An 18,556-nucleotide genomic window follows, 5' to 3' on the forward strand; every position below is an offset into this window, starting at 1 on the left:
ATGAGTAGTTAGTTTAGTCTAGGGATTTGGATTGTGTGATTGAATATTGCTAGTGTGATGATCTTATTTCTATATCTTGGATCTATGAGTTTGTGTTGATGGATTATCTATTCTTGTCTATTGATTGTTGTTTTGATGAGATCTTGTTTGGATTTGGCCAATCTAGATGAGAGATTGAGCTCTTGACTCTTTCATGTCTTTGATTAGAGTTAGGATTTGAAGCTTGACACAATCATAGTTCCTATGGACTTCTTAAGAATAGTAGGATAGTGTGTAGCTTAAGTGTTTGATAAAATTCCTCTTAGAACTTTGGATGCTTGAAGGCACTGGTAAGTCAAAGAAGCCTTAGTACACAAAGGTGGAAAAGGACTAAGACAACACACTCTTGAATAGACAATATCCTAGCAATCCTAATCCATGACCTTAGACACTCCACTATGCAACATCCATGAACACTATCCAATCCCTGCCCCTTTTACATATTCACAAAATCCCTTTTTTACTTTACTACTTTCTTGCACTCAGACCAACCAAATGAACTACTCTCACTCACGAATCCACCCTTTACCACACTCGAATCCGATGCATGATTCAATCAAGTAAACTCCCGAACGCTTGACACACCCCCACGTACCTCCTTCGAGACCGACACTCGGGGAGTCGCAGACTTTCCGTTCTATCATATAAACAACTTTTGACACTTCACCCTACGCAAAAAAAGAGCGATGTCAAATACCTAGGGGAAATTCCTCTATATTATTTTTCCATTTCTTATTTTGCAGAAACACAGGGGAGATTTAGTAAACCTAAAAAGACACGCAGAGGAATCATACTTGCACAAGTTTAAAATTAAAGCTAGTAAATCAAACAAACACAGAACATTCAAGCATTTCTAGGGGAGCCAAAAACGATACCCAGAAAGCGGATTTTCCAAGCCTAGCAAAAGCGAAGCGGTGATCGGGGTTTATGGTAAGCTTGGCATTGATGAAGAGGAGAATGACTTGCTTGATGGCGTCCAATCGGATGCAGGGTCGACCAGCCGTAGTGTGGGTTTTCATTTCGACAAGGGATTCCGTATCAACATCAATGCAGAAGAGTATGTCTTCGCCTGCTAATCGGGTCGGGTGTAAAGCGTAACGACGATGAGTTCTGCGCTTCTGCAGCCTCCATCTCTCTCTTTCCCCGGGACTGCTTCGGATGATAAAATGCAGTTTTAGGTTGTAAATCATAGTACGACCTCGAATCACTCCTACAACAGCTATTTAGGTACTTCATGGTGGTTATTTTGCAGACAATTTTTTTAAAATCAGCGGTTAATGAGGTCTCTTCGTCTCCATGGTCGGAGACGATAACCTTCTTCTCCGGCCATGGAGACAAAGCCGGCCAGCCGGAAGTTTTTTTTTTTTTTAATTTTAACTAATTATTCTATTTAAAATTATTTTAAAATATTATTTTTAAAATTGGGAACCGGCAAAGCAGGTAAAACAAGTCATTTTGGATCAAATTGCATGAATTTGTATAGTTCAAGGACCTAATTGCATTGTTTTTTAGTTCGATGGCCTGATTGCATTTTGGTGTGTAGTTCAGTGGCCTATTTGAGCCTTATTCCTATTAAAAACAATCAATTTTATTTTATACTTAAATCAAGTAGTTGAAAATAGTTATATTTAAATATTATATAAATTAATTAATTATTTTAATTTCTATATTAAGTATTAGTTTAATTGAGTATTATAAGTTATAACTAGTTAGGCACCAAGTTGCACTCCATATGTGAGGTTATGGATTTGAATCTCAGTGGAGGCGATATTGACTCTTTGTGCTCCAGTAGATTGAAAAAGTAATTATGAACAGATACTGCATTGTAATAGATTCGATAGTACTAAAAAAAAAATAAAGAACTAACTAGTCACACATCTACCACTTGATGGGTAGCTAGCGAATAGTGCTATTTACAATATTGGAGGCAATTAGGATATGCTTATTGACCGAAAAATCTTGGAATTTTTTATAATAAAAATGAAAAATTGGAAAAAGAAAAGTTTACTTATACATTTTTATAATTAAAAAATTAAACTATGAAATCTATATCTATATATATATTAAAACAGAAGTACTAGCTTTCCCGCTCATTTTAGTCCAAAATTTTTGAAATCGGTCAACATAATATTATATAATAATTCCTTATCTGAAATTCTAGCCTTCCTTATCATTCCTTATTTATGGCTAAAATTGACAAAATATTCAAAATATGATTCCATTCCTTATTGTACACGGAAAGTAATGAAATATTTTATTCAATTCCATTCCTGTATGGATTCCTTAAACAAAATAGTTTAACCTTGCATATTTCTAATATATATATATATATATATATATATATATATATATATATATATATATATATTACTATATGATGTATATTGTAGTATTCAAAAAAAATTACTATATTATGTTAATGTACGTAATTAAATTCCTCTCATGATAATATTCAAAAAAAAATCAACAATCAAATTACTATATGATGTATATTATACTATTGCAAAAAATATTACTATATTATGTTATGTACGTAATTAAATTCCTCTCATGATAATATTCAAAAAAAAATCAACAATCAAATTACTATATGATGTATATTATACTATTGCAAAAAATATTACTATATTATGTTATGTACGTAATTAAATTCCTCTCATGATAATATTCAAAAAAAAATCAACAATCAAATTACTATATGATGTATATTATACTATTGCAAAAAATATTACTATATTATGTTATGTACGTAATTAAATTCCTCTCATGATAATATTCAAAAAAAAATCAACAATCAAATTACTATATGATGTATATTATACTATTGCAAAAAATATTACTATATTATGTTATGTACGTAATTAAATTCCTCTCATGATAATATTCAAAAAAAAATCAACAATCAAATTACTATATGATGTATATTATACTATTGCAAAAAATATTACTATATTATGTTATGTACGTAATTAAATTCCTCTCATGATAATATTCAAAAAAAAATCAACAATCAAATTACTATATGATGTATATTATACTATTGCAAAAAATATTACTATATTATGTTATGTACGTAATTAAATTCCTCTCATGATAATATTCAAAAAAAAATCAACAATCAAATTACTATATGATGTATATTATACTATTGCAAAAAATATTACTATATTATGTTATGTACGTAATTAAATTCCTCTCATGATAATATTCAAAAAAAAATCAACAATCAAATTACTATATGATGTATATTATACTATTGCAAAAAATATTACTATATTATGTTATGTACGTAATTAAATTCCTCTCATGATAATATTCAAAAAAAAATCAACAATCAAATTACTATATGATGTATATTATTATATTCAAAAAAATATTACTATATTATGTTATGTACGTAATTAAATTCCTCTCATGATAATATACCATGCAATTCAATTATGGTTCAAAATATTTTAATCTTGCTTATTTTTTTTATTTTATATTCGTAAACAATCAAATTACTATATGATGTATATTATTATAGTATTAAAAAAAATTACTATATTATGTTAATGTACGTAATTAAATTCCTCTCATGATAATATACCATGCAATTCAATTATGGTTCAAAATATTTTAATCTTGATACCATGCAATTCAATTATGGTTCAAAATATTTTAATCTTGCTACCATGCAATTCAATTATGGTTCAAAATATTTTAATCTTGCGTATTTGCAATTCAATTATGGTTCAAAATATTTTAATCTTGCGTATTTTTTTTTCAATTATGGTTCAAAATATTTTAATCTTGCGTATTTTTTTTTATTTTATATTCGTAAACAATCAAATTATGCGTATTTTTTTTTATTTTATATTCGTAAACAATCAAATTATTATATGATGTATATTATAAGATTCAAAAAAAATTACTATATTATGTTAATGTACGTAATTAAATTTATCTCATGATAATATTACCAAGAAATTAGAATCATTTTTACCTAATTAAATAATTACAAAAATGCTATATATGTTAATTTAATTTATAGTAGTGATTACCTAAAATATTTATTATACCATGAATCATGGTCTACTTTGAAGGTACACTAAACTAATACTCAGTATATGTTCTTTTTCAACTTAAGTTCAGTTTTTTTTTATATACAAATAAAATTAATATATATAAAATATATTATTAAAAATTTATAATTAAAAAATTTTAAATAACAACTATATTAATATTTTATTTAATGTATTAAATTAACATACATTTATATTAAATCACTATATTATATTCATTTTTAATATGATATTGGTTAATTTTTAAAATGTTGTAGATTGATTTTTTACAACACTATTGAAATATATAATTAAAATTAACATAGACTGACATAATAATATATATTAAAACAGGAGTGTTGTTTTTTTCCGTCCATCCTTAAAAATGATTAATTTAATTTACAGATTACCTAAAATATTTATTCAACCATGAATCATGGCCTACTTTTAAGGTACACTAAACTAATACTCAGTATATTCTTTTTCAACTTAAGTTCGATTTTTTTATATACAAATAAAATTAATATATAAAAAAATACATCATTATAAAGTTCTAATTAAAAATTTGAAATAACACCAATATTGGTATTTTTATTTTTATGTATTCAATAAAAATACAATTATATTAAATCAGCATAATTACGTACCACAATTGAAATAATTCTTTTTCAAACTTTTCATGCGCATAAAACTAAACTTTGGTTTAAAATAAAATAAAAATAAATCTCATTGCTAAAAAGAGAAAATAATAACTATAATAAATATATACATATTGAATTATTGTTGCATGTCAAAAGTTCACCCAAAAAAAATTGTTTCATGTCAATTTATTTATTTCATCTAACTTTTAAAAGAGTCATTTCCATTTTTGGTCCTACTGTTATTGGGGCATTGTTAATTTTAGTCCACTTCATTAATTTTTGCCACATTGTGGCCAGTCTTATTTAGTCCTTTCCACTTTTAGTCTACCGTTAAAATTTTCATCAAATAACTGTCCAAAACAGGGGTATTTTGATCTTTTCATGCTTTTATCATCTCATTTACCCTTTGTAGTGGTTTTTCTTACAGATTTTCATCCAATGAAGAGGTCCGGTAAAAGCCATGGGTTTGTAATGTGGCTCACATAGCTTTCGTCGGACCTCTTCAATGGATGAAAATGTGTAAGGAAAACCACTGCAAAGGGTCAAGGATATGACCAAAGTATGAAAAGACCAAAAATACCGCTATTTTGGACGGCAATTTGACGAAAATTTTAACGGTGGACTAAAAGTGGCAAGGACTAAATAAGACTGGCCGCAATGTGGCAAAAATTAATGAAGTGGACTAAAATTGGTAATGCCCAATAACAGTAGGACCAAAAATGGAAATGACTCCTTTTAAAACTAACTACAATATTATTACTACTATATATAAATTTCTTTATACATAAATGATGTTGGTTTTTAATGTTTAAAAATGTGAAAGGTAAAATATATCATTATTATGATTTTAACATTCTACTAATAACAATTATAAGTATTATTGCATTAATTTAAAGGTTTTGTATTACAAATGCCGTAAACAAATTTTATAAAATATCATAAATTATAAAAATTTACAAATCTAAATAATAGTTATTATTTAAATATTATGAGCCCAAAACGAATTAATTTACGTTAATAACATAACTGAAGAAAAACTAACATAAAAATAAACTAATTGAACTAACTTACATTTGCGGAGTTTTAAAAAAAATAATGTTATTGGGTAAATGTCTCACATTTAAATATAATGTTATTAAATTAATTGAAATTCATGTATTTAAGAATGATGCATCATCTTGAGATCTATCAATTTAAAATGAAGAATAATAAGAGATAATATAACTAAAAGAAATAAACTTTCAATAAATTAGTTTAAAACATACCATAGATCTACAAATATTGAACCACAAAGTCTATTATGGACCTATTATTTAAATGATGATCTAGAGATGTTTTCATTATGTTACATTTATGGGTTGGAAAATATTTAGAAACAAAACTAAATGGTTTCCAGACATCTATTACTATTTATGATAACAAACAAAAGTTTAAGGCAAAAATTTGTGTGTGACCGTCTCATGGCCTCAATCCGTGAGACGGGTCATATCTTTAATTAATGAGGTCAAAGATCCGACTCATTAATCAAATATTTGATCCATTAATTAAAGATCTGACATGTCTTATGGATTGAGACTTGTAAGACGGTCTTACGCAAGTGTTACTCAAAGTTTAAAATATCACCAAAGTAGATTTTGACACAAGACTTAGATATCAATGTAAAATTTTAAAAGAAGAATGTTTTTTCATGCAAAGAAAAAAATTATATAATATTTATCAATATCTATATAATAAAAAAAATTATCCATTTCTCTTTTTATCTATTTATGTAGACATATATTATATTTATAGTATTTTGTCCAATATGAAAATATATACACATTTTTTTATAGAATTGTGATTACTGGTGTAATTATACACTACAATGATTACTTATAAAAAAATTATTTTAAAATATATCTAAACTCATACTCTTAATTAAAAATTCAAAAATATTTAAAAATTTGTCTAAATATGCAATATAATTAGGGACTACATTATTCCATATAAATTAAAAAATTAAATTCTTTTAATTTGTAAATGTAATTTTCTTAATTATAATTAAAAAAAATAAAATATAATTAAAAATAAAATTATAAAATTAACAAAATGTGTATTCATAAATATTTATATTTTAAAAAATGCATACATACATATACTTATGCAATATATTAATCATACAAAATTAAAATGCCAATTTTTTAATTTCTAAATTTAATTTTTTTAATTATAATATATCAATATAAATTATAATTACAGAAATTATATTATAGAATTTGCATATATACATATTAATAAATATTATTTGTATATACAATGTATTACACAATCATATAAGAAAATGCGTCTAATTAGAGTTTAAAATCACATATACAAAATTTAAAATTTATATTTTTTTAATTTCTAAGTATAATTTTCTTAGTTATTATTCATATTGTTAGAATTAAATATATATGAAATACGATTTGGAATAATTTAATTTATTTATGTAAATTTTTCTCTATAAATTTATATAATTGTACATGATTAGAGATTATATTAATCATACAAATTTTTAATTTTCTATGTTATGATAATATATACTTGACCAAATATGAAAATTCAACTATATTATTAAATTGTACATTTTAATATATTTATATTTTTAAATTTTTTTTATTTAAATTCATAATAATAAAATTTTTTCCGTGCACCGCACGGGTAGAACACTAGTTGAAATAAAAGCATGAGGGTGGTGAGTATAGGCCGGGGAAGAGAGATGGCTTGTACGGGATAGAAGAATAGGCAAGGCCAGTGGTCCATTACAAAAGGTGCAATTATCTTGTCAACTCACCACTCACCAGTCACCCCTCACCACTTTACCGCCCTGTAACATATATTATTGTTCGAATTCTATTATATGTATTCTCTATTTTTACTTTATAATTTTTTATTTTCGTGAAATTTGATGATTAATTATTTTTATTTTGTAGATCCTAATAAAATTGTAAACATCAAAATTTTGTAATTTTTTATTTTCGTGACATTTGATGATTAATTAATTTTGTAATTTTTTATTTTCGTGACATTTGATGATTAATTATTTTTATTTTGTAGATCCTAATAAAATTGTAAACATCAAAATTTTGTAATTTTTTATTTTCGTGACATTTGATGATTAATTATTTTTATTTTGTAGATCCTAATAAAATTGTAAACATCAAAATTTTGTAAGAGAGAATAAAAATTATGAATAAAATTTAGGAGTATATATGAGCAGTTTTTTCATTATTGCTCACCAAAACTACTCCCTACTACCTAGCCTCCCTGCAGCTTTATAAATACAATCATAGCCAACCTTATTTTGATCACACAATCTATATATCGTTCTTCAACCAAAGGGAGAGAGAGAGAGAGAGGGGCATGGGAGACGAGAAGAAGCAATTAGTGTGTTGTGGAGGAAGGAAGATGATCCAAGCTGCAATTCTGGGACTAGCTCTCATAGTGTTTCTTGGAAATGTGATGATGTGGATCATCATGCCAACCTTCACTTACTATCTCAAATGGCTTCCGCACATACTTGCTGATACCAATTCCACTTTCTTTGATATTCAAGGTTAGCCCCACCCCGCCCCTTTAATCATAATTTATATTTATATATGTCGTATATATAAATAATTATAACTTGTAGCTCCATGGAGCTCTGTGAATCTCTCAATGGGAGGTTTCAATAGATTGAGAAAGTATGCACGGACAGATATTTTATTGTAATAGAGTTAGTAATTTAATTTGTTGTTCCTGGTCGAATTGAATTGAAGGTCCAATAATGCTGAACTTCACATTCCCAATCTTGTTCATTGCTGTTATTGGGTGCATTTATATCCATCTGGGAAAGGGATCACCAAATATACAAAGGTATATATGTTTTTTTTTAATCTCCATTTATATGTACATATATATACGTGGAAATTAAGAAGATAGCTAGCTAGGAATTGAAACATATATATATATATGTGTGTGTGTGTGTGTACATGCAGCAAGTGTAAGTGCAGGAAAGATTGGTTGAGAGTATTGAGGAAACCAAACATTATAAAGCCTCTGGGGATCGTTACATGGATTGAGGTTTTCTTCGTTGCCATGTTCGTGGTTCTGTGCGTTTGGTATTTCGCAGCCTACGTTCGTTACCAATATAGTTCAATCACCATGTATGCTGCCACCAAAGGCGTTCAAGTGTAAGTTCCCTTCAATTCCATCCTCAATCTCTAGCTACTTCTCTATACTTTTTAAACCCATAACATAAATGTTAAGATTTTACCACTTTCAAAAGTTATAGCTAGTAGCGAAGACATAACTTTATTTTCTTAAAGACTGTCATCACATTTGAGAGTTAAGATATTGGACTTAGCTTCGCTCTTTATCGGTCTCACGATTATATTCCCTCCCAACACCTGCCTGCCAGTTTTAACTGCACAATTTTTTTTCTTTGCTGATCAAGCACTTACCACTAACGCCAAAAGTTATAGCCAGTAGTGAAGGCACAATTTTATTTGTTTATAGACCGCCATCACTTTTTCGAGAGGTAGGGTGCTGAACTTGGCCTTTCACCGACTTCTACCCAACAATTCCCTCTCCCAAAACCTGTCAGTTTTAACTGCACAATTTTTTTTTATTATTATTATTTTTGCTCTTGCTGATCAAGCACTTAACACTTATACCAAAAACTATAGCTAATAACAAAGGCGCCAACTTTATTTCGCTATCACATTTTTGAGAGGCAGTGTATTAGACTTGGCCCTTCATAGGTCTCCGCCCAACAATAATATATATGCACATATGCAGGTGGCAAGCAAAGATAGACAGATTGGCCTTAGTGATCGGACTGACCGGGAATATTTGCTTAGCGTTTATGTTTTATCCGGTGACACGAAGCTCATCCATCTTGCCTCTCTTGGGGTTAACTTCAGAGGGTAGCATAAAGTATCATATATGGCTGGGGCATTCTGCAATGGCACTCTTCACCGCTCATGGCTTTCTCTACATTCTTTTCTGGGCTCTCTCTCACCGTTTATCTGAGGTAAACATTTCTTTATTTTCTAATTACATTCTAATATATAACTCGTTTAGGTAGCTAGTGTGATTATTATTTTTCATACATTTAGCACATAACATAACAATACCATATTTTATCTATAAAAAAAAAAACGAATAAATGTAGCCTTACCATCACCAAGTAGGCAAATTATTGTGTGGTCCATGGTCCAACATGTGGATCATAATAAAATGTACATTTTTAATATACTAAAAATACATTATTTGTGTACTGAATGTATATTATACAAAATAATGTACTTTCAACATTTAAATAATGTACTTTCCCTGAATATAATATATATTTTTAATATATTAAAACTATACTATTTGTGTATTGAATGTGCATTGATAGTATGGTCCACAAAATAATGGTCCCAGGTAGTAAGATTAACATATTATTGATGCAAGCAATTTTGTCCAAGTAGAGTTGGATTCTGACGAAATTCTCGCAACAAAAATAATTAGTCATTATTTTTATTACGCAAGATAATAGATTATGAAGTTAAAACTATCATAGTTACTTGAAGAAAAAAAATATATTTAATTAGAATTGATATATTTCTACATTTAATTTTTTGGTAACTAAAAATAATAATGATATATGCTTAAATATTATTTTTTTTTTATAAATAGGGCACATCTCATACTTCAAAACACATGAGTTTCTAATAATATGAAAGATACATTAAACAAAATATTTTTTTTGAAACATTCATGATATTGTAACCATCCATTTAGAATGGTAACAAGTGTCGACATCACACTATATAGTTATTGACATATTTATTAATTTTCATAAAAAATTATTTTATGAAAAACAAATGGCCATTATTAATGTTGATAAGGAGTAATTGATTAGAATTAAAACTTGAAAAGTAGTTAAAGAAAGAATGATTAGATTGATGAAAAAAGGGAGCACCTTTAATTTATATGAGATTCGTTGTTAGGTTAGGTTGATTATGGATTTAATTTGTGGCCACTCAAAGACATATATATATATATATATATATATATATATATATATATATTTTAAAATTGGCTAATAAATTCATATTGAACATTTATATTAACTGGTTAACCAAGTCAAACAATTAATAATAGTTAAATAAGTTAAAATTTGCTAATAAATTAACTATGTCTTTTCTTTTTGGTAAATCCACTGAGTCTTTTTCCGTTTGTTTAACGGTCCGGGTCCATCCGCGTTCTCTTTGAGAGGCACTAGAAGTCAAACTCGGATTCTCCCGAAATTCTTTCTTACAAAGAGAACTCACTTGCCACTTGAACTACCTCATTGGGTTATAAATTAACTATGTTAACAAACAGTGATGATGTGAATTTGAAGTTTGATGAGATTATGGATTCATTGGTATATAACTTTAATTTCAATTCAAAGACGACATTACACCATCAAAAGTATGGGAACAAATGTGAAAAAGATAGAGTGGTATGTGAGTGGGTGGGGCCTCCATTCCTAGCACTCAGTTTTGGTGGATGCAGTTTTCAGCACTTACTGTTTCACCAACCGTTTTCAAGTGGATGGTCACAGATTTTAATTAATTCATTAATTAGCTTTCCCATTTTAAACTCTAAGTTTCAATTATATTTCATCATTTACCTTTTTAGTACTAACATAACAATGACGATCAATTAGATTTTAGGGTCCAATTTTTTACCATTAACTTTGCGTCTACTAAAAGCTTAATTATAGTTACGTTTTATCCCACATAAAATATATTAAGTTAATTTTCGCATAGTTGAAATCTCACCAGATTTTAATGATAATTTTACGGCAAATTATTGTGTGGACCATGAATATAAGGTAAATTTTTATTATGCTAAAAATACATTATTTTTGTAATGAAAATACATTATTTGATAGTATATATAAAATAATGTATTTTCATTACTTAAATAATGTACTCTAAAATAATGCACTTTATGTACAAAAATAATGTACTTTTATGAATAAAAGTACTTTTAGTATATTAAAAATGCACTTTTTTTTATGGTCCATGCAATAATGATTGCTAATTTTGCTTACTTTGTTAATTTTTATTTTGACCCCCAAATTAATTAGCATGTACCGGTAGTTGTGCTTTCCATTTTTATAAGTTTGAATTGGGTTGCTGACATAAATAAAATTATATCAACTTTTTATGGTATTCTATCAAATTCTACCTTTAGAAAATAAATACTCCGTATAAGTGTTTTTGAATATTATATAGAGATGATCTCTCGAGAAAGAAAGAAAAAAAAAAAAAAACCTCATTTTACTCATTGATATGGGGATAACCAACGACTCTAAAGTAAAGGGAGCATAACGACATTTTGATAAATATTTTAAATTTTAAAGTGTACTAACCAAAATTGCACAGTTCATTATATTAAATAACACGGAGTACTACAAAGTGCACACAGTGATATATGAATTGCAACATCTTGAATGCACTTCTATATATTTAAGGTACTTTGCAATTGTATACGGTTACTTTAAAATTTATTTGAAATATTTATCAAAATGTCATCACGTTTTTCTTCTTACTTTAGACTAATTGGTGATTCATAATTCAAATTTTTATAATATTAAGTTTAGTATTAGTATACAAAATTTATATATTTAAAAATTATACTAAAAATAGTATTAAACATAAAAAAATATATAATTAAATTTAAAAATAAGTAAAAAAAATACTAAAAAAATAAACAAAGAAGAAATAGTTAGTTTGATCAATGAATAGTAAGTAAGACATATAAAATGGACTAGAGGGAGTAACATGCTATTATTAGCTCACTAATTAAGGTCATTATCATTGTAACAACAAAGCAAAAAGATTCAAAGATGGGATATGGGAATCATTTGTCATCTTTTCCATTGTCTTTACATGCCAAAATCTCTCTAATCCGAACTAGCATGGGCGGAGCTATACTCCATCATTTTATTGGGACTCAAACTTTGGTATTTATTATATATGTATTTGTATATTTTTAAAATTATGTAAACTTAATTAAAATTTTGAGAGTTCAACATAAATTTTTAAAAATTATATATAAATTTTTAAACACAAAAGTCAAAAACAAATTTCCTTATTTACAAAATATAACTCACTCATTTGTCATTTGCAATAAGGAAAAAGTTACAGTATTATTTATCCAAGAGACTTATATCATTGATATATATGAGTTTTCATTTTGTATTTTTAAATATTAAAGAGGTTATTTTCCTTCTACAAAATAAGGGTTGTTGATAAAAATTCAGTTGGTATGGGACACATAAAGTGGGAAAATTCAAATGGTCCACGAAAGAGGCGAAATTCAATTCATTATATTCATATTGATATTGTTCAAAGTGATTGATAAATTGGAGTTGGCTTTTTCCTGGAGACATTCTATGTTTGGTGTTTTGTGTAGATTTAGTATTCCCACTGGGGACCATGCAACCAACTAAAATTAATAATGTCCATGCATCTATCAATCACAGTCTTATAACTACCTACCTAAGATTTTGTTTTTTTTTTAAAAAAATGAAATAAAATGAAAATGTTGACATCAGACTGATGCCAGCATGACAGAGGTAGATGTTTGGCAAGTATGCCGGTCAGTCACGTGTACACAGGTTAAAAATTTGTAGCGAATTGGACTTGTATGACATGTCCTCATAAGTATGGAAGATGTAAAGTTAGTTCTAACCCTAAAACAAAGTTTCACTTATGTGTTCAATTTTTTTAGTATGTCTTAAAATAGTGTCTAAATGTTTAAATTTAAACATTATTACTTTTTTTTTTCTTAATTTATCTTTTATTTTATTTAATACTTTTATTAGGCAGGTCTTAATTTACTTCTTTTTAGAAGAGAAATTTTAATTTTTCTTTTACCAATTGTGTCAAATACAATTATCACTTACAAAATGATATGAAGGACTATCTAGGAAATATTTGAATTGGTATAACTTATTATATAGATGCATAGTATTATTTTTAATTTTTTTTTGAGTGACGAGGGCAAGGAAAATTGATAGCCTCATCAACTTAAACTAATAAGATCAATAGACCACTTCCATTGGGAGTCAATCGTGTAACATTGAGGTTATTAAGCCAACAGTACAACATTCATGATAAACTTGGTCAGGATTGCCCATTAAATTATTTTATTTGACAATTAACCAAGTATAACATGCCATGTCAAACACCATATTTTTATTCTTAATTAGAATACCCAAAATATTACTCCTTCAGCATACATAGGTGAAAGATACAAATAATGAAAGTAAATTAAAGAAAATGATATGATGGAGAAGATGAGAATGGATGGTAAGATTAATAGATGAATATAATGCATGCATGCAGATGCTAAAATGGGATCCGCATTACATATCAAACGTAGCGGGAGAGATATCATTGGTGTTGGGGCTAACGATGTGGGTGACAGCATTTCCTAGTACGAGGAGGAAGATGTTCGAGCTCTTCTTCTACACCCACTACCTCTACATAGCTTTCATGGTTTTCTTTATACTCCACACTGGCATCTTCTACGCCTGCATTATGCTACCTGGCTTCTACCTCTTCCTCATCGATCGATACCTCAGGCTCTTACAGTCCAAGCAGAATGTTCGCTTAATCTCTGCTAGACTCCTTCCCTGTGAAACTTTTGAGCTCAACTTCTCCAAGGCCCCAGGTAACACTCTAACTATATATAGGCTAACACTCTAACTATATATAGCTTATATGCAAGTGCATCTACTTGTTCTCGTGAGACCCTTCATAAATGCATATAAGCTACTATACCAATGCACAAGTAGTAGTCTGTGTGAATTCATGCTGGGCGAATTGCACACAATCTAGTTTGTGTGCATTTGTGTAGTAGCTTGTTAACATTTATGAAGGACCTCACGAAAAGAGGTGGCCCCATTTGATTATTACTGATCTTTCTCTCTCTCTCTCTCGCTCTCTCCCCCCCTCTCTCTCTCTCTATATATATATATACACACACACACATGATCAAATGAGAATAAATCTTTCCGGAAAAATTAAGAACTAATATCAACTCTTACACCTGAAAAAATCAAACTAATCAAATCATATTTTAAAAAAAATATGGTGACATTTTCGTAATTATCACCGACTTTAAAAAAAATCTTTTCGACACACACACTAAAATTTGCACTTTTCAAAATTTCCCAGGAATACACATTTAGTTGTTACAAAATGCACATTCAGTATTAACAAAGTGCACGTTTAGTATTAAAAAATTGCACTTGCAAAATACAAAAGTACATTGGACTTAGGGTTTTGGATTTTAGAGTTTGTAATTGAGTTTTTTTTCTTTTATTTGGTTTAAGGGTTCACTTTTTCCTGCTTAGCATTTAACATTTACAATTTAAATTTAAATTTAAAATTTATTTTTTTCATTGATTTTTTAAAGTTATCCAAGAATTTATATTTAGTTGTCACAAAGTGCATAGTAGTGATGATAATTACAAAAATGTAACTGCATTTTTTTAAAATATCTAATCTCAACCATCCAAATATTCTTAATTTTTTTTCCTGAGATATGTTCTCATGGAATCCTAAGCTTATATATGTGTCCAAAGTTTTAATCTTGAATTCACACCGACTTTTTTAACTTCTTAGGTTTGAAATACTCCCCAACAAGCATCATGTTCCTGAACGTGCCAAGCTTATCAAAGCTGCAATGGCACCCTTTTACTGTGACTTCAAATAGTGATATGGAAGAGGACACAATGAGTGTGATCATCAAATGTGAAGGAAGTTGGACCAAGAAGCTTTATGATGTTTTGTCTGCTCCTTCACCTGTTGACTCTCTTCAAGTCTCTATTGAAGGGCCATATGGACCTGCCCACACTGATTTTCTGAGGTAAATTTTAATTTCTTTCTAAGCTACACGCATGGACTGATTCACATTATATTATATTATAACATTACTTAATGTTCTGAGGCATATCTTAGTGGTCAAAAAATTGAGTGTGGTGTAGTGACCAAACAAATACCTAGGTTTAAATCCTCGATGAAGAAGAATTTCAGCTTTGGTAAAAAAAAAGAAAAAAAAAAAGCAAGCATTCATATCCTACCTCACTGAAATAGCTCGATTTGAGTGTTTCAGTTAGACTCAACAAATACCCATGAGAAAGGATCTCAGCCTTGGGACTTGGGACAAAAAAGAAACAAGCACTCTAATCCTTCCATCCGACCTGCCTCATTGAGGCAGCTAAGGATCGAAGTGCTTCAGTTAGATTTAGGGTTTAAACCTATATTGCAGCATTACCTATTTGGATTTGGATGCAGGCATGATGTGGTGGTGATGATAAGCGGAGGAAGTGGAATCACCCCTTTCATTTCCATCATCAAAGAACTCATTTCCATAAGCTCAACCCAAAACCAGAAAACCCCCAAAGTTGTACTCATCCCCATATTCAAAACCTCCTCACATCTCTCCATATTGGATCTTCTCCTCCCTCTCTCTGCTACTCCTACTGCTTCCACCATTTCCAATCTTGACATACAAATAGAGGCCTACATAACAAGAGAAACCCAGCAAGGCACAATCCCAGAAAAACCCCAACCCCTTTGCTTCAAACCTAAGGCCTCAGATGTACCCATATCCTCCATTTTTGGCCAAAACAGCTGGCTTTGGCTAGCTGCAATTATATCTGCTTCTTTCCTCATTTACCTTAGCCTGGTTGCCATTCTTTACCAGTACTATGTTTACCCCATGGACCATGGTACTAACAAGGTCTTCCCATACCACACAAGAGCTTTGTTGAACATGTTGTTCATATGCTTTGGCATTGTTGTGTCAGCAAGTGCAGCTTTCCTGTGGAACAAGAAAAAGATTGCTAGGGAGGCCAAGCAGATTCAAGACATTGCAGACTCTACAAAGTCTATTACCACACTCTTGACCTATGCTGCTGATCAAGAACTCGAAAGCCTTCCCAATCAATCTCTCAGCGGATCAATCAACACCCATTATGGCAAAAGACCTGACCTCAAGAGTACGTGCAGTGAGACATACATACATACATACTAACTTTAATTTTCTATATCTCATGATCAAAGTTAATATCCATTTTAGTTCTACAACCGGTGGTTTTTTTAGATTTAGTCCTAAAGTCTTTTTGTGCTTAATTGGTTCATCGAATTCGATGATTTTCTCTAATTGAGTCATTGACGGTTAGAATTAATGACTAAATCGAGAAAAATTACAATAGTAGATGACTAAATATTGGATATTAACCACTATAGTGGAGTACTAATTTGGGTTAAATTGTCAAGACCTTGTGGTCTAGTGACATCTGGTTGCACTCCCATATGAAAAGGGGTGGGGCGATATTGACTCTTTGTGCTTCAGTAGGTTGAAAAAGTAGTTATGAACAGATACTGCATTGTAATAAAATCAATAGTTCTAAAAAAAATTGGGTTAAATTAAACAACTATAGTCGAAGACTAAAATTAAATTAGATATTAATAAAGGGTGGTTTGGATTAAACCACTATAGTCGAAGATTAAATTAGATATTAATAGAGGAGAAATTACCAAATTACATTTACACAATTAGAAAAAACCATGAAAGTGCAAAACCCAATTAAGCACAAAAAGATGTTTAGAACTAAACAAACATATTATAGTCAAAGGCTAAATTTGGTATTAACTCCTCGCAATCATATATATCATATCATGATGATGTGTTGTCTCAATCTGATGGTGCAGGAATCCTGATGGAAATGAAAGGGTCGAGCGTGGGAGTGTTTGCCTCGGGACCCAAGAAGTTGAGGCACGATGTTGCAGCCATATGTGGTTCTGGATTGGTGAATAACGTGACGTTCGAGTCCAATAGCTTTAACTGGTGATTTGCTTTTCCATCATATATATATATATATATGAATGAAGAAAAGCATATAATATAATATTAAAGATATGGATCGGATCGGAATAATAACTGCTCAGCTCGTAATATATATGTAGCAGATGTTGTGTAATATTGTCTCTGATTTACGAGTGTGTTTGATATGATATTGATCAAATTTAGTTATTGAAATGAGATGATCGATTTTGCAAAACTTAAAAATGTAATGAGTTTAAATTTTAACACTAAGAATTCGAGTTAATCATATAACCAATTGTGATCTTTAAACCACTCATAAAAGGACTCCAACCGCGAAAGGTGGGAATAATACCCCTCAGCTCCTATCTTTTTTCTTTTCTTTTTTTGTAGGAATAAGGGCCAAATTGGCCATTGAACGTAACGCGAAAGTGCAATCAGGCCACCCAACCTAAAAAACGTTCAATTACATCACTCAACAGCTCAAATTTGTGCAATTTCACCAGCTGGCCGGTTTCTTACCCTTGTTTCCGGTTAACTGCTTACTTGGCCGATTACATGGCAATTAAATACTTATTCCATTTATTTCCCTTTTGTCTATCCATTCCACCGTGTCAGCCATTCGACGACCACAAGCGAGAGCAAGAATTTCCCCATCGCATTTCTTCTCTTCGACCACCATTTCAGCGTTCTTCGCAGTTCTTCGAGCTTTCAAGTTAGATTTCAGCGTTCTTCGAGCGAGAGTCCTTCATCGTCTCCAACCATTTCAGCATCTGTGAGGTAGAACCCTAGGCGCAGGTGAGGCACAAAGCTAATGGATTTTTCCAATTCAAGGTCGTCTTCAAGTTCTCCAAGAATTCCAAATCGCAATTTTACTCTACAATACGAGCCATGTTTGTACTGTAAATGTGGGTTGAAATCCCCATTATGCACAGCTCGGGATAATGGAAG

At 29.6% G+C, this 18,556-nt stretch overlaps 1 protein-coding gene across 1 annotated transcript; it reads left to right on the forward strand.

Annotated features, from left to right (window-relative positions):
* Positions 1 to 8,049: 8,049 nt before the first annotated feature.
* On the forward strand, positions 8,050 to 17,843 carry LOC116030260 (ferric reduction oxidase 2-like). The gene is made up of 8 exons (XM_031272452.1): positions 8,050 to 8,297; positions 8,500 to 8,596; positions 8,719 to 8,913; positions 9,521 to 9,755; positions 14,116 to 14,443; positions 15,400 to 15,643; positions 16,072 to 16,778; positions 17,494 to 17,843. Exons 1-8 carry the CDS (start codon positions 8,105 to 8,107, stop codon positions 17,631 to 17,633), a joined length of 2,139 nt encoding a protein of 712 aa, XP_031128312.1. The 5' UTR covers positions 8,050 to 8,104; the 3' UTR covers positions 17,634 to 17,843.
* Positions 17,844 to 18,556: the final 713 nt, after the last annotated feature.

Source organism: Ipomoea triloba, chromosome 9, assembly GCF_003576645.1.
Source record: "Ipomoea triloba cultivar NCNSP0323 chromosome 9, ASM357664v1".
Classification (NCBI taxonomy): domain Eukaryota; kingdom Viridiplantae; phylum Streptophyta; class Magnoliopsida; order Solanales; family Convolvulaceae; genus Ipomoea; species Ipomoea triloba.

Coding starts and splice junctions, on each gene's coding strand:
- LOC116030260 (XM_031272452.1), top strand. CDS start 8,105: ATGGGAGACGAGAAGAAGCAATTAGTGTGTTGTGGAGGAAGGAAGATG. Junction 8,298..8,499: donor CACTTTCTTTGATATTCAAG/GTTAGCCCCACC, acceptor ATTGAATTGAAG/GTCCAATAATGCTGAACTTC. Junction 14,444..15,399: donor CAACTTCTCCAAGGCCCCAG/GTAACACTCTAA, acceptor TTAACTTCTTAG/GTTTGAAATACTCCCCAACA.